This window comes from Aulonocara stuartgranti (genome assembly GCF_965226115.1).
Source record: "Aulonocara stuartgranti genome assembly, chromosome: 9".
Lineage (NCBI taxonomy): Eukaryota > Metazoa > Chordata > Actinopteri > Cichliformes > Cichlidae > Aulonocara > Aulonocara stuartgranti.
This window is the reverse complement of record NC_138960.1, coordinates 22,117,924-22,139,992: the sequence shown is the minus strand read 5'-3', so window position 1 is coordinate 22,139,992 and position 22,069 is coordinate 22,117,924. Positions and strand designations below refer to the sequence as shown.

General features: G+C 41.2%; 1 protein-coding gene across 6 annotated transcripts in view; it reads right to left on the bottom strand.

Annotated features, from left to right (window-relative positions):
* myom1b (myomesin 1b) overlaps nucleotides 1-22,069 on the bottom strand; it is a 29,796-nt gene extending 7,727 nt beyond the window's left edge. For 2 of the 6 annotated variants that reach the window (XM_082546235.1, XM_082546237.1), the window contains exons 1-26: nucleotides 21,958-22,069; nucleotides 21,381-21,594; nucleotides 19,518-19,652; nucleotides 19,225-19,399; nucleotides 17,382-17,539; nucleotides 17,142-17,234; nucleotides 15,538-15,626; nucleotides 15,255-15,296; nucleotides 14,032-14,046; nucleotides 13,366-13,527; nucleotides 13,075-13,236; nucleotides 9,043-9,184; nucleotides 8,616-8,815; nucleotides 8,355-8,408; nucleotides 7,903-8,027; nucleotides 7,595-7,778; nucleotides 7,203-7,377; nucleotides 7,004-7,125; nucleotides 1,966-2,162; nucleotides 1,750-1,876; nucleotides 1,058-1,242; nucleotides 848-962; nucleotides 611-767; nucleotides 420-526; nucleotides 280-324; nucleotides 48-184 (exon numbers count right to left, since the gene is read on the bottom strand). In XM_082546235.1, the coding sequence (XP_082402361.1) occupies nucleotides 48-184; nucleotides 280-324; nucleotides 420-526; nucleotides 611-767; nucleotides 848-962; nucleotides 1,058-1,242; nucleotides 1,750-1,876; nucleotides 1,966-2,162; nucleotides 7,004-7,125; nucleotides 7,203-7,377; nucleotides 7,595-7,778; nucleotides 7,903-8,027; nucleotides 8,355-8,408; nucleotides 8,616-8,815; nucleotides 9,043-9,184; nucleotides 13,075-13,236; nucleotides 13,366-13,527; nucleotides 14,032-14,046; nucleotides 15,255-15,296; nucleotides 15,538-15,626; nucleotides 17,142-17,234; nucleotides 17,382-17,539; nucleotides 19,225-19,399; nucleotides 19,518-19,652; nucleotides 21,381-21,532 (3,255 nt within the window). In that variant the 5' untranslated portion in view covers nucleotides 21,533-21,594; nucleotides 21,958-22,069. Of the gene's footprint in view, nucleotides 1-47; nucleotides 185-279; nucleotides 325-419; nucleotides 527-610; nucleotides 768-847; nucleotides 963-1,057; nucleotides 1,243-1,749; nucleotides 1,877-1,965; nucleotides 2,163-3,246; nucleotides 3,718-7,003; nucleotides 7,126-7,202; nucleotides 7,378-7,594; nucleotides 7,779-7,902; nucleotides 8,028-8,354; nucleotides 8,409-8,615; nucleotides 8,816-9,042; nucleotides 9,185-13,074; nucleotides 13,237-13,365; nucleotides 13,528-14,031; nucleotides 14,047-15,254; nucleotides 15,297-15,537; nucleotides 15,627-17,141; nucleotides 17,235-17,381; nucleotides 17,540-19,224; nucleotides 19,400-19,517; nucleotides 19,653-21,380; nucleotides 21,595-21,957 lie in introns of all 6 variants that reach the window. The other 4 variants (XM_082546236.1, XM_082546238.1, XM_082546234.1 and 1 more) reach the window with 3 other exon arrangements.

Below are 22,069 nucleotides of genomic sequence, written 5' to 3'. Positions count from 1 at the left end.
CAGGTAGAGCACACAAGTAAAATATCTGAACGCAGATTCTCACTGACCTCCCCCTGAGAGACAACATTATCATTGAAAACATAATCGACTTTGCCGTTATTGGACATCTTCTCCGCCTGCAGCCAAAAGCGAACGCGGCCCTTTTCCAGCAGCTCCACAGCTAGATCTGACTTCAGAGGAATAACTGGTGTAAAGAAAGTGATGAAGAAATAGTTAGAAAGTCCGTCCAGTTCATGACAAACCACTAAATAAAGCAGAAATACCATGTGAAGCACTCACTGGGGAATTTGTGGTCATGACTGATCTCCAGCAGCCTCTTTAACTCTGAAAAGAAAACAAGAAGAGATTCAGGATTCAAGATGAGAAAAGCAACACATCATGTAATATGAAAAATCTTTTCTCTCAATTTTCAAACCCACCTTCCTCAGAGAGAGTGTAGCTGGATGAAGCACCGTCAGTGTGAGTGACAAGACATGAGTAAACTCCAATGTCCTCCTCCCCGGGATGATTGAAAACAACTTTAGACCTGCAGAGGAAACACAGCATTCGTGACATGAGAGGTGAGAGGGATGCTCAAATAGTCTTAATGTTAAAAATGTTGCCATCTCACTTGGTTCCCTTGGTCTCTGTGGTCAGGCGGGAGGTGTCTGTGATGTCCTCGTAGTTTTTGGACCACACAAACTTGGAGTCGGGGGTCATGTTGCCACATTCAAAGTTCAGGGAGATGACACCGTCGTCGTCGACATCTACGACTATCTCTTTCGTGCCTAAAAAAACAAGAAGGTAAAAATCTCATCTGCTCAAATTTTGTAGTGTCACCTTCACTTGTTCCATCATTTCATCCCACCTGGTTTGGTCAGAGCGGGAACCGGCTCTGTCACGTCTGAGACTTTTCCTACTCCAGCTTTATTCTGAGCACGCACACGGAACACATACTTCTCTCCCTCCTTAAGATCCTTAATCTGCAAAAAAAAGAAAGAAAGAAATGTTGAAATATATTTGTGATATCCTGCTAAAACTTGGGAATCTCTCAGATAAATGCACTCCTGATTAGCACCTTTGTATATGTCTTTTCTAAGGCTTTGGTGTTGACTCCTCTCCACGCCTCCTCTGGTGCATCTGCTTCCTTGATGTCAACATAGAACCCGTTGACAGGATCGCGGCCCTGGTACACAGGTGGTTTCCATAGCAATACCAGAGAGTCGTTCCGCGCCTCTCTAATCTGCAGATCATGTGGAGGTCCTGCAGCCCAGAAAGATGACTGAGGCTAAATAACAAATCCTGTTTACTCAGTCACTTTCAAGGTTCTGTAAATCCCTAAAGTGATAGTGTTGTCAGAAACCGTGTCTATAACATGTAAATATTCAGTTCACAATTCCAATAGAATAGAACTTTATCGTAATTATACATGTACAACAAAATTGTGGGTACAGCAGGAATAAATGGCAAACAGGAGAAATATGTACAATTAAGACATTTTCATGGATGATGAACATTTGTTTTGGTATTTTTTCTTATATTTATAACATAAAGTGACTTTCTTCAACATTAAAAGTTACCAAATTATCTAATAATTCATTTTTTTTGTATCATTTACCATATTTCTCTGATATAGTTGTATTTATGTGCAACATCGGTGACAGAAAAATAAAGCAGTGTGCATTGGGAGTTTTTTTTTTGTTTGTTTTTGTTCATCAAATGGTTCATTAAAATATTCTCTCAGTTGGTGAAACATGTGGCCCAACCAACCTGGGACAGCAATGGTCCATTCTTCACACAGGAAGGTATTACTGGGCAGCGACGGGATGCCGACACCAGCCATGTTGGCTGCTCGCACCTGAAACTGGTACTTCTTATTCTCCTTCAGATCGGACACCTGGAAACAAAGACACAAAGACACTCGCCCCTTGCACATTCAGCACATATAACTTCAGGCTCGGATGGTGTTTTTTCATATCAACCCACCCTGTAGGCCCTCTCGCTGACAGCCTTAATGTTGGCCTCGTGCCACTTTCCCGGCACGCCATCGATGACCTCACGGTAATCCACAAAGTAACCGGTGATGTCAGCGCCTCCGATGAAAGTTGGCTGTTTCCAGGCCAGCACCATGGAGTCGCGCACGCACTCCAGGATGGTGATGCCATAGGGTGGAGCGGGAGAGGCTGAGACGCAAATCGCAAATTAATACGGCAAAACCTCGGCGTGAAAACTGACGTAATGGGAAACTGAAGCGCCACAAAAGATTTGATACTTTTAATTCCCACGCCTCTTTTTTCCCTGTGAAGAGCTTCAGTGTCCCATTATTGGAAACAGTTTACAGCAGGAACTCACCAGCAGTTACTCTCCTTACAATGTTAAAGATTACTGGATAGTGGGTTCAGAGACAGTTGTAGGTTAATACCTGCTGTAACAACATCTCGTCCAACCCAACACATTTGTAACCTTAATGCTCAGTGACATTGAGATTTTGGGAGTTAATTGCACTCTAACTATGAAGTCAACAGCCGTAAGATTATTAAATTATTTTTCTCTAGTTCCAGATTCAAAAGATAAATACAGATTAGTCTAATTTAGAAACCACTGTTTTATACACTGAGTCAGAAAGTGTGCAGTTACATGTTGCTTGTTACACTGTATTCCTGGTAACAAAGGGCACAGCGATTTCAGAGACCAGGTTAAAGGAATGACTGGGAGCCAAAGGTCTCCACAAAAGCAGGATCAAGTAACACTGTGATAATAAAGCAGCCTGTCGAGTACAAATAGTCACATGAACTTTATACCCTCTCCTGATTAGGAGTGAGAATGTGGTCAAAGCGTCTGGGAGGTGGGTGTCTGATTAAGTCCAGAGTGCACTCCCAAAAAGGTCTCAGGTCACAAGTGTTCTCTTGGTTGGATGACCCACTTTTCGAGTACAGGGTGTGATTAAGGGGCTCCTGCCATGAATTGCTTTGGTGTCTTTGTGTGTTAAAGTGCTCTGGGTAATCAGAGGAGTGGCAGGTCCTGAGGTGATTGACACTACACATATAAGTTAGGGTTTTGGTGGCGGCCAGAAAGCATGAGTTAAACCCAGGTTTGGCGGTGAATTGGATTGACTTACCTTCAAAAAGAGCCAAGTTACTATTTGTACCTACAAAACTGATGTGAAGTCAAGGCAGAATATATTTTTATGGCTCTAAAGTGAGTAAAAACTGTACTTTTCTTTGTGGTTTTATTTGGATTTGACAAAAGGTTTTCCTCGGTGCTCACCTGCTGACTCTCTCTGGGGCTTCGCTTTCTCCCGATTACCATCTACTGAGAACTTACGTGCCTGCGAGGCGTCAGGCTCATCAGCTGTCTCCACAGCCTGATCCTGAGCCTCAGCAGTTACTGGGTCACAGTGTGCAGCTGTGATTGTGTCAGTATGTGATTCAGGAATTGGGCCTGACACAGGCTCTGAGTGCATGTCTTTTGCCAGCTCAGGGGCCCGGGACCCATCACCTCTCTTGCCCCACTTGTTTTTAGTCTCCCTGGGGTCAGGGTCTGTGAGGTCTGAGCTAGCAGCCCTGGCCCCTTCCCTGGATTCACTGTCAGCTTGAGCTTTATTGCGCTTTTGCATAGTGTTGGGAGGGAACTGGACAGTGTCATGCGTTCCCGTCCAGCGTGGCCTGTGCTCAGTTAGTTGTCCCACGTTACCCCCCGGCCCCATCTTCGGCAACACACCGTGTAGGATGCCGCCCCCTACGGGTGTTAGCAGAGAAAAGCAGAAGAAGCTTTTTTTAAAACAGGCACAAATCCATCCACAGCTCATTTCTCAATCGCACCACATTAAGAGAACAGAATAAGAAGAAACAAGCACAAAAACATTAAAAAGCAATATTTGCTGAACTGGCAGTCAAATACAGAACAATGTCTTCATCTGACTGGGAGTGGAAATGAAGACAAGATGACCAGCAGGTGACATCCATGTTAGCAGGCTTCAATTGGGATTATGAGAGCACGCAGGCACGTAACACAGAACAGCCGGCCAATAATGTGGGTGCGCGGCTTTGCTCTGGCCCTTAATGAAAAAACTCATGACTTTAGAAACAATGCCAACAGATTCCATCATCTCTTAGATTACAGCTCCAAAAGTGATGTAAGTTGTATATCGAGACCAAATGTAACAGCACACCATGATCTAATTCACGGGTGGTAGTGCTGTGTTTTAATTACTCTGAGTTTTCCTTCAGTTGCAAGTGAACTCAAAGGTTATTTCAGTGTTTTGGTGGCACATTGTAAAATTCCAGTACCAAAAAATGTAAATTAAAAGCAGAATGCATTGATTTACAAATCCCATAAATTTGTATTTTATACACAGTAGATCATAGTCTTCCTTCTCTCACCCCAACTGGTCGTAGCAGATGCCCCTCCCTGAACCTGGTTCTGCCGGAGGTTTCTTCCTGTTAAAAGGGAGTTTTTCCTTCCCACTGTCCCAAAGTACTTGCTCATAGGGGATCATATGATTGCTGGGTTTTTCTCTGTATGCATTATTGCAGGGTCTACCGCCTTGAGGCGACTGTTGTTGTGATTTGGCGCTATAAAAATAAAACTTAATTGAATTGAACTGAACTGAATGTCAAGTGTTTAAACTGAGAAAAAGTGCCTTTTTAAGAAGAAATAAGGTCAATTTGAATTTGATTGTTGCAACACATCTCAAAAAATTGGAACAGGGCCATGCTGTCCCATTCTTGTCTGATAAAGAACACTAGCTGATCAACAGTCCTGGGGCTTCTTTGCTGTATTTTTCATTTCATGATGTGTTGAATATGTTTTGACTTGGTGAAAGGCAGCACCTCGACCCTTCTCCTATGAAGCCATGCTGTTGTTCAGTAGATGCAGTGTGGGGTTTAGCATTGTCTTGCTGAAATACACGAGGGCTTCCCTGAAAAAGAATCTGGATGGGAATATTTGTTGCTCTACAACCTGTATATACCTTTCAGCATCTATAGTGTCTTCCCAGATGGGCAAGACGCCAATTCCATAGGCACTAATGGACCTCCATACCTTCACAGATGCAGGCTTTTGAACTGAGCACTGATAACAAGCTCGCTCTGCTTAGTGACCTGTATAACAGACAGTGATTTCAGTGAGGCCAACCCGCGACAGAATTATGTCTGTTTTTAATGCAGTGCCACTTGAGGGCCTGAAGCTCGCACACATCCAGATTTCTCCACACTCTCTGAATCTTTTGACTTCAAGTTGTACACCGATTTATCTTACAGATCTGACTGACTGACCCATCTCTATTTTTGAGAACCTCTAACTCTTTAAGATGATCTTTTTATACAGTCATACTACTTACCTGTTACCATCAAACTCAAAATGAACTAATATTTTTCATGAAATTAAATGTCTCACATTAAACACTCATTTTTTTATGTTCTATTGTGAATAAAATATGGTTTTATCAGATTTTAAAATCATTGCATCCTGTTTTTAATGGAGGTTTTACACAGCATTCCAGCTTTTTGGGAACTCGGGCTGTATAAATTTATAGGTTTGTCATATAAAAAACTGCTGATTGTTGTGCTGAAACAATCTATTTGCATTTGCTGCATCGGTCTGTGTGGTTTCAGTAACAGTTGTAAAATACCCCCCAAAAAGAATTTCCTTTGGAATCTCATCTTAGTTTTTTTGTTCTAAGAAAGTAAAACTATTCTGATTGTGAAAATGCCCAAATCTGACGTTTGTGTGCAAAAGTTCATGGTTTCCTTCAAAAACCAGCATAATCCTCCTCTTATGGGCACAATTTAGTTAAGCAGCAAAGTCTCAGGCACAGTAAGGCATCTATTTGTTAAACTAAATGGTAAATGGCCTGTATTTATATAGCGCTTTACTAGTCCCTAAGGACCCTGAAGTAACTGTCTCCTTGCACATATGAGCATCACAACTCGTTTTTCTAATGATGAATCAGCCTTGAAGACTGTGTTGAAGTAACACATTATTCCAGCAGAAAAGGATGTGTCATCAACAACACATCTTTCTTCTTAAAATATATGTGCACTGGCATTCTTGCTAAGAGTGTTTCACAAGGGATAACAAAGCATGCTGCTCAGCGCAAAGCCAGCCAGTGAATGAGTGACATCCAAAGGCTGAAAGTTGTGTTAGTATTAATGCAGAGAGATGTTACTGTTAGGGAACACGTGCAGGAATTTAGTAACAGCATCATTATTAAAACAGTAACACTGTTTCTGTTGCTGGCATGCAAAGTACGTGTTAGGGTGCAGTTTATTGACTTTGAGTTGAATGAAATAATGTAAAAATATTGAGTTATAAAGAATCAGATCAACGGAACAATAACATTGCTAGCTGATAACAGGGGGGGTTCCAATGGTGGTACCTTTAGCTCTAATGTGGGGTTGCCGACACATCCTGTGCCCGAGATAGGATAGGGGAGATGCGGGGAGGTGGTGGTGATAGTGGTGATGTGTGACACTGAGCTACTTTGTAACGACCGCTGAATTGGATCGCACTGACCCAAATTAGAGGAAGTCTACAAGTCCTGACCCCCAGCCCCGCCTCAGGCTGTGCAGGGAGGAGGAGGCGCTAGAGGAGATGTGGCCAGACAGGGTAGGAGGTAGGTAGAGCATACGACAGTGCAGAATAATGTGACAGGGTGACAGAGTGGAACAATGGTGGAGAAAGTGTGGGAGCTGAAGACATGTTTCAAGAGAACCGTAGCCTACAACACAATTCGTGGTAAAATATCAAGAAAAATCAGCTTGTTGCATTATTTCTTCCACATAGAGAGTCTGCTAATGATAGCAGTGATCAGTCTGTGGTGTTCAGTGCGTCCAAGAGGTGTGCCTTGTTGAAATTTCCAGCACAACTGGCTCAGAAATGCACAATATAACACCAACAGTTTAGTTTTTTTAACATCTCTAAACAAATCTTAATCTAAATAGCAGTAAACTGGAATTATTAACGTCCTCTGATTACTACATTACTTTGTTGTATTTAGATGTGATGGATCCACTGTACTCACCAATAGCAGCCTTCACCTCCACAGCCTCTGACTCCTGGGAGAACTGGCTGATCCCTGCAGCGTTCACCGCCCTCACCCTGAACACGTACTTCTCTCCTGTGATCAGACCGTGGCAGATGAACCTGTAAATGCAGAAAGTGCAGCAGCCATGAATTTGTATCAGAAATTGCTGAAAGAAAACAAGAGGGGTCATTTTTACCTGGTGACATTCACGGGCTTGTTGTTGCAGGGCTCCCACACGTTGCTCCCCACAATGCTGCCCTCGATGTAGTATCCCACTAACTCTTTGGCATTGCAAGACGCTTCCCAGGACACAACAACTGATGTGTCCGTGTTTCTGGTGGGAATAACCTTTCCTGGGGCAGATGGGATATCTGCACACAAGAATAGTTACATTTTGGGGCTGAGTCAGTGCTAACATAATATATTTGTACCGTGCAAATGTTCAGTTTCATCAGATCTGTGATGCAGGAGTCATGACTGCAAAACAGGTCTGGGACCAGTTTGCCTGATAGCATTGTGTGACAAATAAGATTCTTAATATCTAAAAGAGCTAATCTTCTCTATGTTTATGTTTATCTCTCTTCTGACCAAGCTTGTCTCCAACTGTGGTGGCCTCAGTCGGGTCAGATGGCTCGCCAACACCGGCAGAATTGCAGCAGCGGACACGGAAGCGGTAGGCTTTTCCCTCTGCGAGATCAAACAGCGCAAAGCGAGGAGACTTTACTGGGATCTCCGTGTTCACCCTCTGCCAGCTGTCTGTACCGGAAACACACTGATGGGCAAAGAGGAAAACGTCACACTGTCACTGAAACTCAGGCAATGTAACAATCTCATATGCAGGAAAACAGAAACGTTTAGTTAAAGTGCATCTGAGGAAAAGTGGAGGAATAATTTACCTTTTCCACATAGTACATGACACCCTCAAGCCCTTTCTCTCCGGGTGGCTTCCAGCTCAGCACCACATAGTTTTTGGTTGCCTCTGTCACCTGCAGATCACAGGGTTTGCTGGGAACAATGCCCTCTGATGGTCAAAAGGGAAAGAGTCAAGTCTCCAAAAAAGAAAGATTGACCCTTCAACACCAGATGGATGTATTAAGATCACATCCACCACTTATTGGAAAATGCATCTATTCAAGAAATGTTATCATTCCTTTCTTCTTTATTATTTTTTAATAATTACATTGATAATAAATAGAGCATAAATGAAAAAGCACAGGTGCTTCTTCTTCCCTGAATGTGGTTAATAAGCTTGAATCAGGTGGACTCAGAGTTGGAGAATTTTATAATCCCCTTCTACTTGAGTCACTCTCTGATATAAATCATCATGCAAAAGCATTTGACCTCCTACCTGCAGGCTCCTCCTCCGTGACAATGATTTGGCCAGTCCAGGGAGCAGAAGTACCTGCAAACATGTAGTAGATCAGTACAGACACATTGTCAGTCCTGCGATTTTCTGTGAGCTAAATGTTTTCTATATTTTGCTCCAGTGCCAAAACTAATGCCCAAACTACATCTTTTATTCTTCAAAATCCCTAAATATGTTTAAGAGTGTTTGTGCATCGGATGCTTTGATTCACGATACAGTCAAATTCCTCTCTGTGTCAACTACCTCTCATGCGGGCGCGGTCAGCTGGGTCCATTGCAGCCACTGGCTCCGAGACTCTGGATGGGCGGCTTATGCCACTTTTGTTTACAGCGCGCACACGGAAGATATAAGAGCGCCCCTCCACCAAACCAGTGACGGGGAATCGGGCAAACTTCACCAGGGTGTCATTGCACTGAATCCAGTGAGTGGTTCCGACCTCACACCTGTGCGTAAACATTAAAATATTAGTATGTCACATTCAGACTTTTGATTTTATTTCAAACACCTAAAGACTACTTGTTAGTCATGTTATCACCAACATTGTGTTGCCTTATTCCTCTGACATTCACTTGAGAAAGACTTTTATGTTTTGCATTGATAGCTCATTCTGTGGTGTCTATCCAGTTTAGCTTTGGAGGTTAGAGTAGCAGGAAGCGACGCATTGACCAACCTGTCCACAAAGTAGCCCAGGATGGAGTTGCCACCATCAACAGCTGGCTGCTTCCATGCAACAATGATATAATCCTTGTTGGCATCCAAACAGCGCACATCCAGAGGGGCTGCAGGAGCTCCTTCGACCTCAGCATCAGCATCTAACAGATACAAGAAGAATATCATCAGGACAGTATGAGCGCGCTCTCTGAACGTGCACGTTCTATTGTTTTATTCAGCTTTAGCTCAGCTTTATTTTTGCAATAAATTGACAGGATGTTTGATTTATAGCGAGTGGACCATGTGGGTGAACTTTGCAGCTGCAGGGTTCAATGCCAGGAATATTTCAGGTCAAGCAGGAGGACAGAATTAGCACAAGCCTGCGCTGAAGGGAAAAGGGATAAAAGAGGTGACTTTTAAATAAAGCAAACATGCCTGTCATCTGTAGGTAAAGTCAGGACACTAAGGAAAGAGACAAAGGTTTTAGAATAGAGAGACAGATTTGTTTTAAACTGGATATGTGGGGGAATAACGTCTGGAATTTACATCCTTGTATATTGTAAAATTAAATATTCACTTTGTGTTTGTTTTTTATTTTGGTTGTTCATTGGCTCACACAGCTATCCAGAGAGCACTGAAATGAATCTGTTGTTCCTCCTTAAAGCAGATATTTACTAGGGGTGCAACGATACACAAAATTCACGGTTCGGTTCGATACTTTGTTGTCACGGTTCGATATTTTTTCGATACAAAAAAAATGTTCATGCCTTTTTAATTTGTCATTTATTAAAATTATAAATATATATTTTAACTCAAAAGTACAGTTTTTAAATTTAATGTTGCTGAAACAAAAGTAATTAAAAAAATAAATATATCTCAGGGCTCTCAAAATTTCAAAATCCCTGGTAGCCCTTCGGGCAGGGACTCTTCAGTTTTTGGTAGCCCAAAATAAATGTAAGTAGCCCGAATAAAAAAGAGAGCAATTTTTTGATTGATGTTTTGTTTCCTTTACAGTATTATACATTAAAGTATAATATTGTAAAGGAAACAAAACATTAATCAAAAAATTGTTGAAAAACAAATTACAACATTGTATAAAAATTACAATCATCAACTCAAATACTTGGTTCTAATTGAACAGAAATTTCTATGAACTTGTAAGAACTGTGTAGGACATGAATCAGTCTGTGTCAGATCCTGAATTTGAAATTTCCACTGAAGTCACGGGTAAGAGACAAGTGGAACCAAGATCTAGGCCATTTGCTTTTTAAAGTTTGCAAAGACTGCTAAATTTTGCCAGTGGTAGTTCACTCTTTGCAACATAGTACGCTGTTCTAAACAGATTTTTCAGGTTTATTTTTAGTATGTTATTTGCAATTGGTGTTTGTTCTGGGAAAGATATTGCAGACTGAGCAATAATGCATTTCTTGCATTTCTCATGGGTTCTAATGGGGCCTTTCTTAAAATGACTGGTCCCAGTAACAAAGGCGCTTGTTGACTCAGAAATCGAGAGAAAACCAACAACACACCCGGCAGAACATCATGTTATTTACACGGGTGCACATAAGTGGTCCGCATGTGCGCATTCACTGTCAAAATAAAAGACGCGCACCAGATAAGAAGTTGCAACGCGCATTTGCGTCCATATAAAAAGCACTGTTTTTGTCTGCTAGAGTGGGATTTTCACGGCACATTCCGCACCACATCTCTGTGCGTTCATCATTTGTTTGAAGCCAGCTCACCTCCTGCAACCACTTTTCCGAGAATACGCGCTTCTTTTGTGGTTCGGACTCCTTCTGACATTTCTTTGGAGGTAGAGGAACACCAAAGTAATTGCTTAAAGGAGCTTCTTCGACATCTTTAAGAGTTCTAAACAAATGTCTGTCCTCCTCCAGAAAATCTTATGTATGCAAACACGCGTTGCAACTTCATATCTTGTGCGCGTTTTTTAAAATTTTGACAGCGAATGCGCACCTGTGGACCACTTATGTGCAGCCCCGGTTATATAGCTCCTCATATTGCAGCCACAGAAATTCTTTTGTCCATGAAACCATAAAGCTGCACTTTCGTTTTGCCTTATAGTCTGATTTGTCATAACTTTTCCGTTTTGTGGTAAGGTTTTCTTTGGCTGTTACTTCTTCACCCTGACCTGTCTTATTTGGCTCAGCAGAACTAAAATATATATCCTGCTGCTTTTACACGCACACACACATAACGGTCAGCGATTCTCTGCGCGACCAACCTCTCACATGTTTAAGCTTGCTGCAGGAGATTTCACTTGTCATTAGGGATGGGTACCGGTGTCCGGTGCCATGATGGCACCAGTTCTGACATAAACGGTAGTAACCAGACCGAAAAGCAGCGCACATTTCGGTGCTTTATTTCGGTGCTTTATTTCGGTGCTTTTTTTTCCTGAGCTGATTCTAGCCAATCATTTTACGTTTCCGAGGATAGTAGGCGGGGCCAGGTACGTACGTTCTGTTAGAGCAGAGCTACAGATTAAAAATGTCCAAGGCGAAGCGGTCAAAAGTCTGGCTGTACTTCATAGCAAAATATGCAAACTCAGCAGCAACAAGTGCTTTAAGCTGATACTGTGATACTGTCAAAGGAGGTAACACCTCAAATCCGATGAAACACCTGGCGACGCATAGCGTTTTTTTTAAAAGCCGAGAAATGCGCCGTATTTGATAGCTTGCTGCGAGACCTCACACCGAGCACATCTACTGCGGGTGTTGTGCCTGTTATCGGACCCGGAGTTAGCAACATCCCCCAAAAACCCGAAGAGGAGAGTCCTCGCCCCTAGCCCTGCCAGTGTAGCAGAAATGATGACGGATGATGGTGGCAGCAGCAGCAGTTCTTCTCTGCGTGAGTAGCTAATTTACGTTGAGTAGGCTAACCACGTTATTACATTAATGCAGGTAAGGTGAACTAGCAAACATCATCATAGCTACATGCGGCTGTCCTCTTGTTTGATGGCAGATACTCCCTTCACCCTGGCCAAAAAGGCTAAAATGACCAAAGAAAAAGTGGAAAACAGTTAAACATGAGAGGTTTAGGACAAAGTTTGTGTTTTTTCCATTGTTTAAGCACTGCTTCCAGCCAAGAGTGATACCATATATGCCCCATAGCTGCAGAAAAGGCTAGCATTGTTATCTTTTTACAAAAAAACAGCTGAACATGAGAGGTTTTTGGACCAATTTTGTGTTCTCCATTCTTTAAGCACCGGCTCTCTAAGAATAGCATGGCTGCAGCCATGATCGTCTAGTGTTTTGTTGTGGAGACTGTACCTGGATTCTTCTTTACCAAATGACCCTGAACTATAACAGAAGAATGAGCAGGATATTTTTCAGCCTCCTCATACTTAGCATGGTTCCTGTGTAGAAGCTGAAGCTTCAAAGGTCAGATTGTCTCTGAAGGCAGCAAAGATAAGCTGTGGTGACCTATTTTTCCATGCTATTTAAACAGATGCCAGAGAGTTGCCACTCAGTGGTGTATCTATTAGAGATATCCTATTTAAAACCATCACTAACATCCAAACACTTTGACTTTTAGATGCCATTGCATCATCGGGTGCCAGGGTTTAATCTGTTGTGACTTTGATCTAGATCTGATAGGCTTTAAAAACATTTTTTAAGGAAGTCCACTTGACTAATGTAAAAGAACTACAGTAGAAATATCTATGTGAACACATCTTAGATATATAACATTAGTTTTTATAATTTTACTAATATACTAAATCTTGTGTGATGTATGAAGGTTGGTCAGCAGGACCAACCTTCAGAGCTTAGCTAGTTTAGACTCAAAACTCAAACCTGGATCTGAATTATTAAGATTATTTGGACAAAACAGCTGAGATTAAAGCTGGAGGATATTTTTGTGCATGCTCTGTGAATCTGTGCATGTGTGCCAGATTCAGCTGGCAGCATAGGACCAAACAAATGGCATGTTTACAGATGAAGATAAAGCCTAATTTCTAAATCAGTCAAAAGATAATCTGAATAGAATAATTATGACTTAATGACAAGAAACCGTTCAGCGAGGATGTACCTACCTCTGACAAAGACGTAGGCTGAGTAGGTCTCATATCCAGACTTGGTGGTGACGCGCAGGGTGTAGAGGCCCTCGTCTTCTTTGTTCAGGTGCGTGAGTGTCAGGGTGGCTCGATCTCCGCTCCAGTGCATGTGAGTCCATTTGGAGGGAGACAGCAGAACATCTGGAGTGCAGGTCATTAAGTATTAGCAAGGTGAGAAGTAAACATATTACAGTACAGAGAACAACTGATTTAAATCTACAAGAACTGTACATTACGGGCATTGTTCAGTATCACAGTAAGTCTTCCTACCATCTCTATACCACTCCACCTCTGGCTGGTAGCGATGCAGGGCAGGGTAGATGATGACTGTACACCCCAGACTCATGGTCTCACCCTCCCTTCCAAACGATACACCGAATTTATCAACAATGTGAGTCTGGAAGGTGATGCCGTACTCGGAAACTGGGCCAACTATACAAAAGGATGTGACAACAAAGTCACTGGCTGGTATCATTATTAAACAGTTTACACACACACACACACACACACACACACACACACACACACACACACACACACACACACACACAAATATATATAAAGAATCTCGCAAATTCAGACTACTGAGATTGAATTAAGTGGAACTACAGGTGTTGCACACATCAACTATCAAAGTTTTGCACCCAGATGGAAAACGGTGGAAAAGTGAGCGTGTATAAGATGTAAAAGGATAAAGGGCAAAAACACAAATACAGACCAAAAGGGGGACTCTAAAACTTCACTGCAGCTCTCACAAAAACAACTGCTGAAATAATTCATGTTTTCATGCATTAAAAAATTAGTACATTTTTGCACACTTACTCTCTGCAGTTTAATTAGACTATTATGAATGTTACTGTGGATTTTTCTATTCAGACAAAAACGGCCATGCTTGGAGAAAATCGATTTCAGACCACACTCCCGACACCCTGTTACCTTCAGTAATGGCCCCTGCATTGTCAAAAAAGCAACAACAAAAATGTTAATGCAATAGCGCCCATTGTTCTTCTCCAAACATCCCACCACCCTGCTCCCCACTGGGGTTAGTTAGATTTATAACACAGCTGTTTACTATGCTGTGCTTTTAAATCCATTTGGACTCACTGGACGATCATCAATCATGTTGCAGGCATCTGTTTCATTAATAAAAAACTGTATGGTACATGCCCAGTTACACACCATGGAAAAAAATGGCAATCAGAAGGAAAAAATCTGCGTTTTCCCAGTGATTGCTTTGCTTTTCTTTTAATGTCAAAAACTGATTGCAAGTAGTTGTAATGGCCAACTGGACTCTGATTGTAATTAGCTGATGTGAATTTTTGTGTAAGTAGAAGGCAATAGATATACAAATTTCAAAGAACTTTGCTTCCACACTGTGTTTTTTGTCCTGTCTCTTCCCCCTCAGCCCTAACTGGTTGAGGCAGATGGCTCCCTGAGCCTCGGTTTGCTGGAGGTTTCTTCCTGTTGAAAGGGAGTTTTTCCTTCTCACTCTCGCCAAATGCTTGCTTATAGAGTAGTGTTTTCTGGTGGTTGGGATTTTCTCTTCATTATTGTAGGGCCTTTACCTTGCAATATAAAGAGCACTGAATCGACTGCTGTTGTGATTTGGCACTATATAAATAAAACTGAATTACACTCATTTGAAAAATGAAAAATAATTTGTGACTTTCGCTGATGTATCAGTTAATTGCTGTGTTATCAAAAGCAGATTGCATTCAAATACCAGCTTGATACTTGACTGCAGACTAATAGCAGACTGATTTTATCTTATTGCTGTTTGGATGCACCAACCTTGCTTTAAATACAACTGACCATGAGTGTTTTAACAGGCCTTAATCGTCATGTTCATAACCACCATTTTAAAAGCAGCAAGATCACAAGTTCATTGCACATGATCCCAGTCATTTTGGCCGTGCCAAGATCTCCACCCACTGTTTTCTGTAGCGTAACTGTTGCATCATTTTTTTCCAAAGACTGGAGGAGACCAAAACACAGCTCCAATGAAAGGACTTTATAAAAGAAGATAAATGTTGTTCAGAATCCGCTTATTTGCTAGTATAGCAATTTGCTGTTTAGAGTCTTTATTGACATATTTTACTTTCCAGTGGCCTGAAAAAAGTTCATTCATGAATTAAAACTGGCAGTAAATTCCAACTTACGCCTGGGTGCTGGCAGGAACTCATCCATTTCACCTTTGAACCCTATGAAGAACAGCAGGAGGCACTTTTAATACATTTCACATTTACAGATTGTTGTATGACTTTATCACACTGATGGAGAGAATTTTTGTTTTCATTTCACACACATGCAAATTTAAGTTGTCACACACTAATTTTAAACAGTTAATTAGGAAAATATAATTACTCTTAAGTTTTTTTTTTATATATGTTTTTGATGATCATGAGCATATTGGCATTAGCTGTGGAATTGGGTGAAACCTACTCTTGACAACAACGGAGGCAAATGCAGACAGCTCTCCCTGGGAGTTCATGGCAGAGACACGATACTGAGCTGTATCATCAAAATCACATCTGAAAGAGGAGAGCATCAGCTGATCAATGTCCATGATATGCACATGTTCGGTGTACTGTGTTAAGGATTCATGTGTACGGTGCCCCTCCCCCCAGCTCAACCTAATTCCTTTCAGCCATGTAAATAATACCAACTATGTGAGCCCAACTGTAAAACGTTCCATCACTCCTGGCCAGAAATACTCTGGCAAAAAATAGACACGCTGGTGATGTCACACGCATTAGGTGTTGTGGCTTTCTGTACATGAAGTGATCCGATGTGTGACGTGCCGACAGACTAGCAAGAAAGGTTAACTAATTTGATGGATAAGCAGTAGTTTAAAAAAGAATAAATAAAGTAAAGCAATTTTATGACACTTTTTCCCCCTAGATGTTTTAATTTAAGAAAATGCAATTTCAACAGCACATCATAGGTTTTCTATGTGATAAAGAAATGCTGCTTTGGGATTAAACTGTAAGAGATAAATGTATAAAATTACAGAAAACACACAGATATAGGCTGTCCTAAAAGTCCTCCAGTTTTGGTGATTTGGTGAGTCAAGTTTATACTATTTAATTAGCCTGCACTAGAAAGTATTTGTGTATGTCTTCTATGCTCATAACGTTTAAGAGTACAGCTTGCTCACTGAACCTGCTAGCATTAGCAGCATTTTTAGCTTGAATGATGCATTATTAAACAGGCCATGTTATTAGATAAACATTTTAACATTGTCCACTGAATGTAACAGATATCCGTTAAACTGAATAGCAGCTTGTAGTAGTGGTTGAATTTATATTTTAAGCTGCATGTAATCTTAATGCTAGTGAATTGTTGTGCTACAAGTGATCAAACATGAAGCTCAACTCAGAGATGGGGTGCATCTGATGTAGACTAACTTCTACATAATACGGCTACATCTACTATCTTAGACTAGCTATCCTTAGACCACCTCTTTGTTATCAAGACCCTGGGCCTGTAGATTAAGTCATTTACACATAAGTCCATATATGGCTGAATGCTGAATCCAGGGCAAGATGCCTACTTTAAAAAATAACACTCAGTTTAAAGAATCCTAAATTTCAAAGTAAATATTTTAATTTTAACAAAGTATTTTTAATACATATACTACAAACCGAGGCCCAAGGAACATCAGTGTCAGCCTATCATATTTTGCCCCCAACAAACTTCTTTATTTCAACCCAATTTTGTGTCAGTCACTGGAAAACAATGAAGATATTAAATAAACTTTATTTTCAGTATGTAATCATAACAAGTTCTTTGACTAATATATTTTATCTTAATGTCTAACATCTTAACTTCCATGATGTTCTGGTTACGTTTTTAAGTTAAACTTAATATACAGAGCTGTAGTATAGCACTATTTGGGATTCACAAGTTGCATGAAAATACCCTGCCTTCTTTCAAAGGGCTCACTGGAAAATCTTCAAGGTGATGATGTGTATTGACATTAATTTATGGCATAAAATGTATGTGGACATCTACTTTAAGTACTGTGGATGGGAGAAACGACCTACTTGTTAATCTCCAGTGAGTGCACGCTGTATCTGCTCTCAATTTTGTACTTGCCAGGGTTGGCAAGCGGATCAAGCGCCACATTGTTTTTGTACCTTGAAAGACAAAAAAAGTTTGAAAAGAATAAAACAAAATCAAGCGAGGAAACATTAAAAACTAGATGGATCTAGATGGAATGGATAAAGATCATTTTTTGAAAGAACAGAGAGGAAAGACATAAGATTGTGTAGTTGGTGACCTACCAGACGACCCGTGGGTCGGGCCACCCACTGACAGTGCAGTGCAGCCGGACACACTGTTTCTCCCACACAGTGTGGGAGCGAGGTTTAATCACAAACTCTGGGGCGTGCATCAGGCTGTCTTCGTTCATACGCTTGAAGTGTTCCTCGTGTTCATGGATCTAAAGATAGAGCAAATCACTCAGGACAGTTTTTACCTTCTACCAACCACAACGTGCTCCACAATTACCATTTTCTTGTAGATACATTTAAATAAAACCAACACATCTACTTTAGATATTATCTTCACACATTACAACTGTAAGGATGTGTTCTTCCTTAGTCCTGTGAAAAGATGAGGTGTTGAGGTCTTGTCTGTTTGTTCACTATCCAGTATCTCAACACATAATACCACCAATGAGACACTGCTTCCCTCTGTCCGAAGAAACGTGATCTCCTGAAGAATTTGTCACCCAGTAGTAAGGCTGTGCGGCAGGGGAGGCATATAAATGCAGTGAGGGGGTAAGTGTGGTTTTTCATGATGCTCATTGAATGGCTGGGTACCAATTCACATAATCATCCAGGCACATAAATAACTTTCTTGTGTAAGGGGTAGTAATAACAACCACTTAGCCACAGACACTTTACATTCCCAAGCACTGATGCAATCAACCATGGTCAGTTTTGCTACAATAAATAAATATTGTTGTGCTTTGTGGCCTGATATTGGCATTAGAATATGGATTTATTGTGATATTATAATAGAGGATGATCTACTATGATCCCACAAGTAATGAGCAATAAAAGCACAATATATAAGCACAGATGAATGGTGCAGATGATTCATTTGGATTAAGCATACTTCACCTATCTTGAGTTTCTTTGGAAAACCTTTTAACTAACAGCCAAAATCTTTTTTTCTTTTTTTAATCACATTATGTCAGTAAAATATAACTCAACACAATGGAAATGTTATACTTAATTGTTACTCAGTAGTTTAAGGACTACTTCACCACTACCCCATGTTTCCTCTGTTATGCCAAGCAATGCGAAGAGAAGAAGAATTAACAGTTATTCAGTAGTTACTCATTACTTAACCACTATTTAACCATTAACTACCATTTTTGTGTTCTCTTAAGTAAAGTGAAACCTGATAGTAAGTAATATTAGCTTATAATTATCTAAGCAGAATTACAGAATTATTCACTAATATACTCCCCAGCGACTGAGATGGCTGTACTGTGATTACAAAAGTACAAAAGCAAATTTGGCATGTCCTAAAGTTTACTGTAACATCACAAATACATAATGCTTATTTGTGATATCAAAGCTAAAGCCTAGCTTATACTTGGACAGCTTCCTGGTGCATTCTAATGTAAATTCTTCAAAGATGTCAACGTGGTCACAAAAAGTGGGCAGGCATATAGACGTCCGCATAGACCCTTGCACTCACCATTTGACGATGAAATTTGCATCACTCTGACCAGAGTGGACCTGAGTGGGCCCTAGCAGACTAACAGAAAGTATAATCCAGGCTCAAGAAACATTTTTCTGGGCTTTTGCAAAAGATATGTGCCATTATAATGCCACACAGGCATTTCCTTGACCCATGATACACTCTATGACCCTGTTATGGACTATGATATGTGCCTTAAATGTGAGAAGTGAGTCTGTAATGTCAAGAAGAAGACTGATTTACAAAAAAAATAAGTATGCAGGTTTTTGCAAGCGCATACAAACAACCAAACAGACCAAACCTAAGGCCCGTTTCTGTGATGTAAAATTCTAAGCAGTTCTCCATGTTTGCTTTAAAACTTTAAAGAACAGCACGGCTGCCTTGTGTGATCTCAAAACAGTGAGAACTGACCCTTTTATTCAGAGTGATGCGCTCAGCCGACTCGCGCATGGTCTCCTTCCTGGAGATGAGCTCAGACCTCTCCATCTCCAGGCCACTGGTGAACAAATCCCTGCGGGCCATGTATGCAGCAGTGTCTCTCACTCTTGCTTCCTCTGTATCTGAAAGTCCTGTAGCAAACTCTTGACTAGGAGGCAGCAAAGCAGAGCCAGGGATGGACGTGAAAGCAAGGCATGTTGTTAAAACTTTAGGCTGTTGAAAAGCAATCTTGGATTTCCAGTTCTACATAGAGGGATAGTTATTACCTGCCCCTGAAGATAGGCACTACATAGCCGATGATTTGGTTGTCTTTATCCACAGCCAAGTAAGTTGGCTTGGCTCTCTTGGGTGAGGGGCTTAGTCTGCTCTCCTCCAGGCCAGAGTGCGAAGACACGTTAAGTCTGAGACATACAGAGTACCATCAGCCTGGCACACAGCCAGACAGTGCAACCAACAACAGAAAAATGTGGGGACAAAGCCAAGGTCAGGGGTGGATGAGATGTGGATTAAAATTCAGTTGGAAAGTAGTGGAGATGGTTTAGTTGTAATTATTTTTTACAGCTTTGCACACCTCAGTTATTAAGTTTTCAACATCTATAACAACCATATGATGTGAAAGACAATACTGACACCGCTAACGACCACTAAAAGCAGCCAGTATTCGGTCATTAACAGATGAGTGTCCTTCATCTATGATGGTATCTCAGTGCATACCAAAATGTGAAACCCAGCTGTCCTACTGACTTCCATACTACATTTCATGTTTCTCTAAGAAAGATTTAGGGCAAAGTGAGAAATCCATCTTTAGTTTACGTAGAGCTTACAATCAATCAGTGGCCCAGTGGCCTAATGGATAAGGCATCAGCCTCCGGAGCTGGGGATTGTGGGTTCAAGTCCCACCTGGGTCGTAATCTTGTTCTGTAATGTTTATGCTAGAATCATTTATTACTGACAAACTGCTTTCAGGAAATGACTGTGGCTCATAGGGTGAAATATCCTGATGTAGGTAAGGAAATCTGTCCAGTGTCAACACTATAGCTTTGAATAGTTTTTGAGGATTCACAGAATGGCATAGCAAGTAGGACAGCTGCCCTCATTTTTCCTATGTCTATCTGAGTCAGTGTCCCTTTACCTCTGACCATTTCCAAGATTTTAATTGGAAAATCTCATAGAATTTGCGAGGGTGTGATATGAAGATTATCCCATATTACAAGAAACTCCTATAACCACATAAATGCAATCCTATCTTTGCCATAAAAGCAATGCTCCCTGCCTCCCCTCAGCACTGATCTGGGGTCTGGTGAGCTGCCTGAAGGGAAAGATGAGATAGTAAAATCTAAGCCCTCTGATGTGTTCACACTCTCCAGGCCAGAGTATTTAAGGATTTGCCAGATACCCTAATAGATAGGCTCACTATGGGAGCTTTGGTATTCCCTGGATAGAAAAGCTCAATATACTCCAAACTTTAAATGTCAGGAAATGTGAACTGATGACAAATCAGCAGCTCATGAACAGCTATCCTTATGCCTCTTAAAAATAAAGAGAAGCTGCCAAGTTTCCCACACTCACTAATTAAAAAGATTCACGGCACAGTGGATGAGTTTTCAAACGAACAAGACTGATAAACTATCTCTTCTTATTTTCATCCTAGTATGATACACAGGTCAAGATGCTATTTCAGTCAATTTATATAGCATATAGCTCTAATATAACATAACGTTGCATCCTTTCTAACGAATGCCATTCCTCTAAAGGTGACAGAAATTCCTGTAGCCCTTTTAGACACATTACTGTGTTAAAGGTAAGACTTGGTCAACATGCATGAAAACACAAAGGACATCTGTCAGGCTACATGCACAGGGCTTCATGCAGGACTCAAAGCTGTTTTCAATCCTCAGGTGTGTTTGAGGGGCGATCAAGGTGAAAGAAAACTCATGGGGGAGTAAGATGGTTACTTGGTGTCAAGGAAAGACGATCCCAGAGTTGTGTCAGGGAGGTGATCTCACAAGGGTGATGGAGGTGAACTTGATCAGCTGGGGTGGGGTAGGTGTTAGGGAGGTAGTAGGACTTTCCTGTCATAAAGAAAAAGGATTGATGAAGTTGATCCACCTCCCTTTCCTTCTCCTTACCCCCTGCTCCTGGTGGCGGCAGAGGCGCTGCCGCTAGCACTGTATCTGCTGCTGGCCTGGTACTGACTCACTTTAGACTGAGTCTCCTTGCTACGGTAGCCGCGGTCATAGTGGAGATGGTGCTTCTGGTAGAACGGTATAGATCCAGACATGCTGCAGGCCACTCCTCACACGAGCCCTGAGTTTCCGAGTTTCTTCCTGTCTATCTGCTTGTCTGTCAGGTTAGTTAGTGGTCAAGAGCATGTGGATTCACTGTCAATACAGGGTAGGTTCACAGCAAGCTTTTTGACTCTTTTTGCTGAACATAAATAGTTAATCTAATTGTCATAGTGGAAAAAATTAGACTGTACTAAGTGTACTAAAGGTATGATGGCCAAAAACTACAAATAGTTTCTTGATCAACAAAGACAGTTTAAGGGAACCATCATAAAACCTTTCAAATCAAACCTGCAACATCAGCTACAAAGACATGATATACAGTTTCAGGCAATCAGGCACTTTCTCGGCATGCTTACACAGACATATGCAACAACTACAACCTTGCATATCACATCTTACCCCCAAAGTAGTCACTTACTCTGGACAAACTCTCTCAATTCTAAGCTTTAAATGAAAAGATGGTCCAACTCCACACACTCTTAAGTTTGATATCCCAAGCAAACCCGCAGGTAGGCACACACACGGCTGCG